Raw genomic sequence first — 11886 nt, 5'->3', positions numbered from 1 at the left:
TTGGGCTCAAAGACCTGTATTTATTATTGTTGCCACCTATTGACACACTTTTAAGGCCATCCCGTGGAATGGATAATTGCCGTACAGGAAAAGCAGACAATTGAGTTCTGCAGATATATATATAACCTTGAAAGGAACATGTATGAGATGTCTAATGCTAATTAAACTTCTTGATGAAATCGTAGATATGTGAGCTAACTTCCTCTGGCTTTTCTTGGTTGAGAAAGTGAGCTACACCTTCCATTATAGCTACTTCTTGCAAGAAGGGAACATATTTTTTTAACCCACCTTTGCTGATATAATCTTGAGCTCCAGGCATATTATAGGTGATATCCAGGTCACCCACAATAAACTTCACTGGTACTTTAATTTGTAACCCAGTCCATGCTGCCGTTAGCTCCCAGTTTCTGCAACAAGGAACAAAATTGAGTTGAGAAAATCAATTCTTTCCAGAAATGAAGCAGCAACTTTCAATGCCTCCAGCAATTTAATCCGCATCTGCTAATCAAGAATGCAAAAGTTTATGCCTTGACAAATATCTGTCCAATAAATGTTACGACAAAACAATGGAATGGATCGATTGCTCTGCTGAAACTAATATTGTATTAGAATTGGAGGTGAAATGGACTTGTGCACCAAATAAAGACATGGAAAACGAGTCCTGTACCGAGCAAAGTGTCTAGTTACTATGATGATGAACAAGAAGATTAATGTCCTAGACATATTTTGACATATATTTGTATTAAAGTCAATAAGAAGAGATTGAGCACACATACAGGTCCAAGCATCGATAGTAGTTCAATCCTCCAGTGAAGCCTGTCTGGTTGAATTTGCCAGCATAATAGTTTATGTCTTTTTCTGACAACCAAGAAGGTAAATTTGGATTGTCAGGTAAACCTCTGAACCCTACCTCTTTAGGTATACAAGGTGCCTTTGGATTACGAGAGGTCAGAAACTTTCTGATTATTCTTGCAGTATCCATTTGAGCAAAGTCTTCTTCAACCTCTCCAGGTTCCTGCCTCACAAGTTTTGAAACTTTTTATGATGGTTAAATCAACCCTGAACAGCATTTACAGCAACTAGAAAAGGACGACTGAATACCAGGTTCTGCATGATTAGAAGAGTGCAATTCCAGAAGGCTATATATCCAAGATAATTCCCAATAAATTCTATATAAAATCCATAGCACTTCAAAGAGTAAGATATCGGGTAAGAGAAATCCTTTTTCCAGACAACTCGGAAGTAAATGTGTAACGCCTATGAAGCTGTTAATGCAATTCCAGCAAAGTTTTCACATAGACATTAATAGCATTAAGGGTTTGTTTACTAACAGAAAATTATTTTTCTTCTCTATTTTCAGTTTCCTTTTTCTTTTCTGATTTTGTCTTTCAATGAAAAATTAGAAAATGTGTTCATTTGTAGAGAACGAAGACTAATTTTTTCATCCAAAAATATAAGAAATATACCAAGATTACAACTATTTTTATAAAAATAAAATCAAAACTATAATTTACAATAGCCATCTTAATATTTTGCATTCGTGATAATCTAATGGCAGAAAATTAATTTTATTTTCGTGAAACAGCTATGTCGTTAATTAAAAAAAAGTGAGAGAATACTTATATTAGACTTATAATAAAAATTAAATTTATGACACTAACTAAATATGAAAATCTAAAAAATAAATAATTTTAATCTTTTATATTGCTTTAAAATGTTTGCATATAAAAGGAAAAAAATTGTACAGTTCATGTCTTTTCTTTGTTTGAAAAACAGTGGAAAACCTCTAATTTTCTGGATAGAAAAGGTATTACTTTATTTTGAAATAGCGCCTAGCTTTGCACTTCTTTTTCACTTTGTTGGGTCACTAAGTTGCTCCACTGGTTAAAGATAAATGCTAAAGAGCACAATCCAAGGAAAAAAATAACACTAAGGACATATAATAACTCCAGCTTTAGGAACATGCGAAAAGTATCAAATCAATAAAGCGATTCTATTCTAATTTCTACCCCAACTTGAAATCAAATGAAAGAATTTTGCAACATTTATTACTGACGAACCACCAGACAAGAGCAAACATTCATACCAGATTTACCTTTTAGCACTAAAACCACTACTAAAACAACAAAAATGAACACCACCCGCAGTACAAAATTAAAAAAATAAAACCCAATTAGTAGCGTATAATATACAAAATAACCGAGGAAGAGAACAAGCTCAGAAACTGGAAACAAATATGCTGATAGATTCGGAAGTGTTTTTCACAAACCTGAAACCTGCAGATATAATAATCATCACCGAATAAATCTCTACTAATCTGGACGAAACTCTTGTGTGGATTCCTGGGATGGAACACAACACTCATGTTAACCAAGGCCTTAATTCTGTCAGGCCTCAACAAGCAAAAGTACCAAGCCACCATTGCTCCCCAATCATGACCCACCAAAAACACCTTATCGATTCCCAGCGAGTCAATCAAACCCACAAGGTCGCCCAGGATGTGGAATACTGTGTACTCTCTACAATTCTTTGGCGCGTCAGTGTCACCGTAGCCACGAAGGTCAGGGGCTATACAGCGGTAGCCCAGGGAGGAGAGAGAGAGTAGCTGGTGTCTCCATGAGTACCAGAGGTCAGGGAAGCCATGGAGGAATAGGATCTCTGGGCCTGTACCAATTGATGCTATGTGCATGTTTATGCCATTTGTGGCTACAGTTGTGTGCTCTATCTTCTCCATCTCTCTCTCTCTCTTTTCTTTTTGGGTTTGTGCTGTGTTGGTGACGGTGATAACCAGTGATGGATAGTGCTGGTTTTAGCTTTCGTTTGGAAGCCGGCTTTTTTTTGGAAATGTAGACAGCGGGCGAGAGAGAGGACAAAACGATGCTATATTTAAGAAAAAATAATAATAATTAAAGTGGTGTTTGGTATGATTTTAAAAAAACAGAGGTGAACTAGCTATTTGAACGCCGCCTGTAACGGGTTAAATATTTGTTTCTTATACAAAAAAAAAATTAAAAATGTAAATTAAAAAAAATTATATGTTTGTGTAATAAAATAAATAGAAAATTATGTATATTAATAAATAAATAAACATATTTATGATAACCAAATATAAAAATATAAAAATTAAAAGATATGTATAAATTAAAATATTAAATCTTGCAAGAAATTACATTTAATTAGTTATATTTACTGAATTCATTTATTAAATTTATTTTATTAAATAAAATGATATTAAAAAATAAAAACATATTAAATTAATTAAAAAGATAAAAGTAAAAAAAATATTATGTCAAACTACAAATATTAGAAATATTATTTAAAAATAAATATTTTTTATTTTGAAATATAAAGTTTTTGTATATAAAAGATAAAAAATATAAATAAATAAAAATAATATTTGAAAATATTAAATATGCACAACACAATAAAAAAAAATCTTTATCCACAAAATTTAAATAAGCAAAACAAATCACAAACGAAAAATATTAATTGAAATATAAATTTAAAAAATATGTTAAAGATATTAGTTAAAAAAAATTAATATTAAAAAAAAAATAATGTGTTATGACTTAACTTCTCAAATCTTTGACCCAAATTATAAATTTAACCAGATTAATAATTCTTTCCCTTTAAATCTAAATCAAACCTAAAAAAATTAAATAACTAGCCTTTTTGTTTACCTCCAAATTAACCATTTTTTTTTTAACCCGTGTTTGTTTTTTTACCTAAAAACCATAACCAGACTTGCAGGCCTCTGGCCCAGCCCATAGAGCCGCAACAATGAAGAGCTCAAGGGATTAAAAAAAATAAAAATTGCTTGAGGTAATATTTTCCCTCCAAATTAACCAACTTTTTTTTACCTTTTTCACCTACTCAGATTGCTCAAATGTCCCTCTGGTAATTATAATTTTGTTATAATATATAAATTATATACTTATAATTTTAAACATGTTTAAACTCTAATCTTTTCATTAACAGCTTTTTATTTTATTTGTTAGTAATGATAAACTAAACAGTTCATGCTTATTAGTCTAATTAATATGCTTATAGTTGTGATTTAAAAAGTTTATGTTTTAAAAAGACTAAAAATTATAATTTTATCTTAATCAATATTTCAAGAATTTTTTTTTAGTAAAATTCATGTAAAACTATAATACATATTAATTAACCAGATAGTTTTCAAAATGTAGGTAGTGCAAGAGATAAACTGCACCATGAAACAAACAAGACAACAGTCTTTATATCCCATCACCTCCTATCTATCAAATAGGTGATGTCACGGCAACTTCAAATATTTGAAACGCGATTGATGTTATTGATTGGAGATAACAGGAATTACAAGCTTTTTAACCCATTCTTCACTGCAAATCAAATAAATTTTATTTTTAACACAAAAAAATAAATATATAGACTTTTCTAAAATGTTTTTTGAAATAAAAACATCCTAATTGTAAATTAAAAATAATAATGTATGTATTTAATTAAGTAAATGAAAAATCACTTGTTTTAATAAATAAAAAAAATCATTTACTATAACAAAAACTTAAACTTGAAAAATTAAGAGGTTAAATCAAAAAATTTGATATTGCAACATAAATAATATATTAGATGGTGTTTAATAAATTTTTGTACTGGAACTAACATCTTATTTAATAAAATGATAATAAAATAAGATATATTTAAGAAAATAATTAAATAAAATTAAAGAAGACAATTTAAATAGAGCTACACAAAAAAAATGCTTATTAACATTATAAAAAAAAAACATTGAAATCTTGTTTGTAAACTAAGTAAAAAACCAATTATATTCCATTAAAAAAAATCATAAAATTTTGTTAAAAAATAAAAATAAAATAAAAATTTAACATTGAATAATAAAATTAATAAAAAAACAAAATCAATCCACCAAAAAAGAAAATAACAGGAGCACGTGCATGAACTTTAAAAAGCCTAGGGGAGCATGCTTTTCAGCCTAGGCCTGTTCGCCTTCGCTGTCTATTTTTTTCTTAAGGTTAAGAATTTTTTGAAAACAAAATAAGCAGAAGATGTGTTGTCTGTTGTCATAACTCCAGCTTTAGGAGCATGCGAAAATTATCAAATCAATAAAGCGATTCTATTCTAATTTCTACCCCAACTTGAAATCAAATGAAAGAATTTTGCAACATTTATTACTAACGAACCACCAGACAAGAACAAACATTCATACCAGATTTACCTTTTAGCACTAAAACCACTACGAAAACAACAAAAATGAACACCATCCACAATACAAAATTAAAAAAATAAAACCCAATTAGTAGCGTATAATATACAAAATAACTGAGGTAGAGAACAAGCTCTGAAACTGGAAACAAATATGCTGATAGATTCGGAAGTGTTTTTCACAAACCTGAAACCTGCAGATATAATAATCATCACCGAATAAATCTCTACTAATCTGGACGAAACTCTTGTGTGGATTCCTGGGATGGAACACAACACTCATGTTAACCAAGGCCTTAATTCTGTCAGGCCTCAACAAGCAAAAGTACCAAGCCACCATTGCTCCCCAATCATGACCCACCAAAAACACCTTATCGATTCTCAGCTAGTCAATCAACCCCACAAGGTCGCCCAGGATGTGGAATACTGTGTACTCTCTACAATTCTTTGGCGCGTCAGTGTCACCGTAGCCACGAAGGTCAGGGGCTATACAGCGGTAGCCCAGGGAGGAGAGAGAGAGTAGCTGGTGTCTCCATGAGTACCGGAGGTCAGGGAAGCCATGGAGGAATAGGATCTCTGGGCCTGTACCAATTGATGCTATGTGCATGTTTATGCCATTTGTGGCTACAGTTGTGTGCTCTATCTTCTCCATCTCTCTCTCTCTCTTTTCTTTTTGGGTTTGTGCTGTGTTGGTGACGGTGATAACCAGTGATGGATAGTGCTGGTTTTAGCTTTCGTTTGGAAGCCGGCTTTTTTTTGGAAATGGAGACAGCGGCAGAGAGAGAGGACAAAACGATGCTATATTTAAGAAAAAATAATAATAATTAAAGTGGTGTTTGGTACGAGTTAAAAGAGGTGAACTAGCTGTTTGAACACCGCCTGTAACGGGCTAAATATTTTTTTCTTATACAAAAGAAAATTATAAATGTAAATTAAAAAATTTATATGTTTGTGTAATAAAATAAATAGAAGATTATTTATATTAATAAATAAGAAATTTTTTTTATTAATGATAACCAAATATAAAAATTAAAAGATATGTATAAATTAAGATATTTAATGCAGAAAAATAACATTTAATTAGTTATATTTATTGAATTTATTTATTAAAATTGATTTTTATCCAATCAAATGATATAAAAAATAAAAAAATATTAAATTAATTAAAAAAATAAAAGTAAAAAAATATTATGCTAACCTACACATATTAAAAATATTATTTAAAAATAAATATTTTTTATTTTAAAAAGATAAAAATAAATAAATTAGAATAATATTTTAAAATATTAAATATGCACAACACCATAAAAAAAAAAACAATCTCTATCTAAAAAATTAAATAAGCAAAAAAAATCATAAAAAAAAATTAATTGAAATATAAATTTAACATTTATTTAAAAAAAAATGTTAAAAAGGATATTAGTTAAAAACAATAATAAAAAAACCAATAATCTGGGTATTATTATTTAACTCCTCAAACCCATAACCTGGATTATAGATTCAACTAGCTTCAATAAATCAAACTTAAATTAAATAAATCTTTCTCCTTAAATTTAAATCAAACTTAAAAAAATTAAATAACCAACGTTTTGTTAAACTCCAAATTAACCACTTTTTTTTTAACCTGCCTTTGTTTTTTACCTAAAAAACAAGAATTATACATGCAGGCCTATGGCCCAGCCCATAGAGCCATAACAATGAAGAGCCCAAGGGATAAAAAAAAAATTAAAATTGCTTGAGGTAATATTTTCCCTCCAGATTAACCAACTTTTTTCTTTCTTTTTTTTAACTTTTTTCACCTACTCAAATGTCCCTCTGATAATTATAATTTTGTTATAATATATAAATTATATGCTTATAATTTTAAACATGGTTAAACTCTAATCTTTTCATTAACAGCTTTTTATTTTATATGTTTGTAATGATAAACTAAATAATTCATGCTTGTTAGTCTAATTAATATGTTTATAGTTGTGATTTAAAAAAATTATGTTTTTAAAAAAATTATAAATTATAATTTTATCTTAATTGATATTTTAAGAAAAAAAATTTAGTAAAATTATAATATATATATTAATTAACCAAATAATTTTCAAAATGTTGGTAGAGCAAGAGATAAACTGCACCATGAAACAAACAAGACAACAGTCTTTATGTCCCATTACCTCTCCTATATATCAAATTGATGATGTCACGGAAACTTCAAATATTTGAAACGTGATTGATTTAATTGATGGAAAGAATTACTAATTTTTTAACCCATTCTTCACTGTAAAATCAAACAAATTTTATTTTTAACATAAAAAAATAAATATATATAGACTTTCTAAAATGTTTTTTGACATAAAAAATCCTAATTATAAATTAAAAATAATAATGTAGGTATTTAATTAAATAAATAAATAAATCACTTGTTCTAATAAATAAAAAAACATTTATAATAACTAAAAATTAAACTAAAAAATCAAGAAATAAATATAAATTAAAAAATTTAAAATTGCAACATAGATTATGTATCTGATAGTGTTTTGATAACTTTTTTGTATTGGAACTAACATCTTATTTAATAAAATGATAATAAAATAAGATATATTTAAAAAACTGATTAAATAAAATTTTAAAAATAAAAATTTAAATAGATCTATAAAAAAAGAATGTTTTTTTAATATCATAAAAAATATTGAAATCTTTTTTGTAAGCTAAGTAAGAAAATCAATTATATTACATTGAAAAACATCATAAATTTTTGTTAAAAATATATTAAAATAATAATAATAATAATAATAATAATAATTTAGCATTGAATAATAAAATTAATAAAAAAAATAAAAGAAAAAACAAAATCAATGGGCCAAAAAAGAAAGGATCAGGAGCACGTGCATGAACTTTAAAAAGCCTAGGGGAGCATGCTTTTCAGCCTATGCTTGTTCGCCTGGGCAAGATGTATTGTCTATTGTCAACGGATCTTCTTGCTTGTCTCTTCCCAGATTCCGATATTATGATGGATAGAAAATCAATGGCAATAATTTGTTTTTTTATCTAAACACTCATTTCAACCCTTTTTTTAACCTAAAAATGAACTCAAATACTCCATATACCTTAACATGCACATAACCTCACCTCAAAGAACTCAAAAATTCATCCAAAAACCCTAATTCAAACTGAATCTAAAAAACTTCCTTTACTCGGATCTAATATTTCAGGCAACAAGAAAGCTAAAAAATTCTTAGATGATATTTTTTTTATTAAATGAAATTCGTTAAAACTAAAATCAATATTTTTTTATAGTTAAAACTAGTGTTAATTGATATTTTATTTTTTATCACAAAAATCCAGCCATTTTCTTTTTTATTTTTCAAACCATAAACTAAAAATATAAAGAAAATAAACTTTATAATCAAACTGAATTGGTGAAAAATTAAGGGATCAAAAGTTTATATTTTTAAAAGTAGGCTACAATAAAAAAAAATTAAAAATATCTACAAAATTGTCATTTATACAATGAAACATATTTTTCTTTTGTATAATGATAAACTTGAACTTTTTTAACATGGTTCCAAATTTGTTTTTTGGAAAACTAATGCCAATTTTTTTTTTTAAATAGCATAATTTAGTAAAAATTATAGTTTATAAGTATTTTAAATTACCATATTTGGGAAGTGTAACATGTTAATTTCATGAGAGAAGAGATAGGGAAAAAAAAAATGAGATTCCAAAGGCATACTAAAATTCTAATGATAATACTTTCAACGTATCATAAAATTCTTGATAAAATTAATCTAACAATAATAAAAAAATCATCAATAATAATTGAAATAAACAACAAGCATCGTCCAAAGTGGTAGATGAGTCATGTATTTTTAAACAAAGCATGTGGCCATACTAGTTATTTTTTTATGATCTTACTATTCTCATAGATATCTATGGGTTGTTATTGAAACTTTGTTATGCATTCAGAATCTTATCTTTTTTTTTTTTTTTATCTCTCCTCTCATGAAATTAACATTTAAAAAACCGCACTTGTAAACTACAGTAGAAAACTGTTATTCATAGAGAAAAAAAAGCTGACACTTGCTACTTTGAAAAAAAAAATGTAAGGAAAAACACCAACAAACCCCTTGTAATTTTATTCAATTTTAGAGATATTTATTACGTGTCTATTCTTTGTAATAATCCGGATCTACATCATTACTCCAAAAAGAAAAGAAGTAAATGAATGGCTAATAATAAAAGATTAGCAAAAGTAGCTGAAATCTGCAGAGACAGTAGGAATCGTGCAAGAACGGGACGCTTGTGGTGACCGAATCCTTCTCATTGTCACGTCTCATCGTGCAAAAATACGAAGCAATCATGGCCCCCCAGTCATGACCAACCAAAAACACCAAATCGATCCCCAGCGAGTTAAGAAGTCCGATCAAGTCGCCCACCACGTGGAACCCGGTGTCCTCACGAACTGATGTGCGACCATCGGTGTCTCCAAAGCCACGAAGACCGGGAGCTATGCAACGGCAACCGAGGAAGGAAAGAGAGAGGAGTTTGTGCCGCCACGAATATACCATAGCTCAGGGAAACCGTGCAGGAACAACCGAACAAGATTGCTGGGCCTCTTCCTATTGATGCTATGTGCATGTTTATGCGATTTGTGGCAACTGTTGTGTGCTCGATCTCCTCCATTTTTGTTTTTCTAACGTGCTTGATTGTTTTTGTTTTTGGTTTTTTCATAGCTATCAAACTTGCCGGCCTAATGACCGTCGCACGTCGCATTCAGAACCTTAGCTTGGATTAGGTTTTGAAAGGGTAGCAATTAATTCTGCTAAACCAGCTCTGGAAACTCAACAAGTGACCTAACCATATATAGATGATTGTAGAGGCAATTTTAATCATTTTTTTTTTTAAATTTTACCCAAGATGATGATTTGAAAAATAAAAAATATTATTGTTTTTGAAATGACTTAATTATCCAATGATCTGAGTTCTTAGCCAATAAGATCCTAAATCAAGCATAGTAACTATAATATTTAATGGATCTAGTGAAATGAAATCAATAAATTAAATAAGCCAACTTGAAACATGAACGCCAACTTGAAAAGCCAATGTTGCCTACCGAGTTGAGATATAAATTTAAAAAATTATATAAATTATATTTAATAATTTTTAATTTAAAATAGTTATTTGATATAATATTAGAATTATATTGACTAAATGATCATAACTTTAAATTTTATTATCTTTATTTTATTATTAAATACAAGATAATATGAGTTTTAATAATTTTTATTTATATATTAAAAAATTATATAAATTATATCTTGAAATCCACTTAAAATTATATACAGAACAGTGTTATTTATTAATTTGTTTCTAATAATGTAAATTAGCTACAGATTTAGCCATAACTAATCTGTCTCCGTAATTAAATCTTTTTTATTCTTTATTGAAGTTTCTTAAAAAATAAGTAAAGAAACAGATCTACTGATAGAAATTCCATCTCTAGTACATATCCGTTTTTTTATTCTTTATTGAAGTTTCTTAAAAAATAATTAAAGAAACAGATCTACTGATGGAAATTCCATCTCTAGCCCATATCCATCCATCCGTTTTTTTGCAGGAGATTACAAGTAACAAGGATCCTGGCTTTTTGCAGATTTTATATAGATTGTAATAGTATTTTTTTTTATTTTAAATATATTAAAATAATATATTTTTATATTTTTAAAAAATGATTTTTAATATTAATTTTTTTAAAAATAAAATTACCCGTAATGTGTAATTGTAGAGCGTGCCACACTGCCACATGCATCATATAGTATCAACTCAACACCATCCAGGCATCCACCATGATATTCTCAACAAACTTCATTATACAGATATTGATGAACAACCTCTGTGGGAATTTCTTGTTATATTCAAGTACATTAATCATTCTTTTATCTGATTTTTTTTTTTGTTTTTTTTTTTTCGACAAAGGAATCTATTGTCGCATACCGCGCTAACGCTGCTCTTGAACAGGGGTCTGATTCGAATACAAATCCATCAACAGCTTGGTCTTAAAAGTTTTATGTTTAAATGATTTTGTGGTGGTTCGGTGGTTATTGGTTTGGGGGCGGCAACCGGCAGGGAAGTGGATTGTGGCGGTTGTCGTGTTCTTTTAGACTAAAGAAAATCTTATTACAAATATTCTGGGTTTTAAAAATAAGATTTTCCTTTGAGGGAAGAGAGAAATTTACAAAATCAGTTTTGCAGTGATTGAAAGAATTAAGAAAATGGCGGTTTCTTTTCAGTGATGTTCGTGAGGCATGAAGCCGTTCTAATGAAGCATTTTTCCTTGAGCGAATATCAAATATACCTTGAAACTATTTTTTGTATAAATTTTATTATTAAATTATTTTGATTTTTTAATTAAAATTTTTTCTAGAATACTTTATAGAAAATATTAAGTTTCCTATAAAATGGTATTTTTTATTTAAAATTTATATTTGTATATTCTTTAATTGTTTGATATACTAATATTTAAAATAAATTTTAAAAAATAAAAAAATTTATTATACCAATACATATATCTTTTTAATTTTTTTTTTTTGAAAAAACAACAATCACCGACAATTCAAAATACCTCCTTAATTACAAACTTAATCAAACAAGTTGCCAGCTGACAGCACTCTTAATCTTTCAACTAGAACAATA

At 28.2% G+C, this 11886-nt stretch overlaps 1 protein-coding gene and 1 pseudogene across 1 annotated transcript; both read right to left on the bottom strand.

Annotated features, from left to right (window-relative positions):
• Nucleotides 1-2899, bottom strand: LOC118041481 (epoxide hydrolase 3). The gene is made up of 3 exons (XM_035048840.2): nt 2270-2899; nt 777-1015; nt 1-407 (listed from the first exon to the last, which is right to left on the bottom strand). Exons 1-3 carry the CDS (start codon nt 2732-2734, stop codon nt 158-160), a joined length of 954 nt encoding a protein of 317 aa, XP_034904731.1. The 5' UTR covers nt 2735-2899; the 3' UTR covers nt 1-157.
• A 2352-nt stretch (nt 2900-5251) lies between these two features.
• On the bottom strand, nt 5252-6023 carry LOC118041483 (epoxide hydrolase 2-like; annotated as a pseudogene).
• Nucleotides 6024-11886: the final 5863 nt, after the last annotated feature.

Source organism: Populus alba, chromosome 14 (genome assembly GCF_005239225.2).
Source record: "Populus alba chromosome 14, ASM523922v2, whole genome shotgun sequence".
Taxonomy (NCBI): Eukaryota; Viridiplantae; Streptophyta; class Magnoliopsida; order Malpighiales; family Salicaceae; genus Populus; species Populus alba.
The sequence above is the reverse complement of the archived record's forward strand: the minus strand, read 5'-3'. Positions and strand labels throughout refer to the sequence as shown.

Bases quoted from the DNA above. Each gene is read 5' to 3' on its own strand.
- LOC118041481 (XM_035048840.2), bottom strand. From the start codon at position 2,734: ATGGAGAAGATAGAGCACACAACTGTAGCCACAAATGGCATAAACATG. The intron at 1,016-2,269 runs GTTTGTGAAAAA...CTTGTGAGGCAG, and splicing joins ATTATATCTGCAGGTTTCAG to GAACCTGGAGAGGTTGAAGA. The intron at 408-776 runs GTATGTGTGCTC...TCCTTGTTGCAG, and splicing joins TACTATCGATGCTTGGACCT to AAACTGGGAGCTAACGGCAG.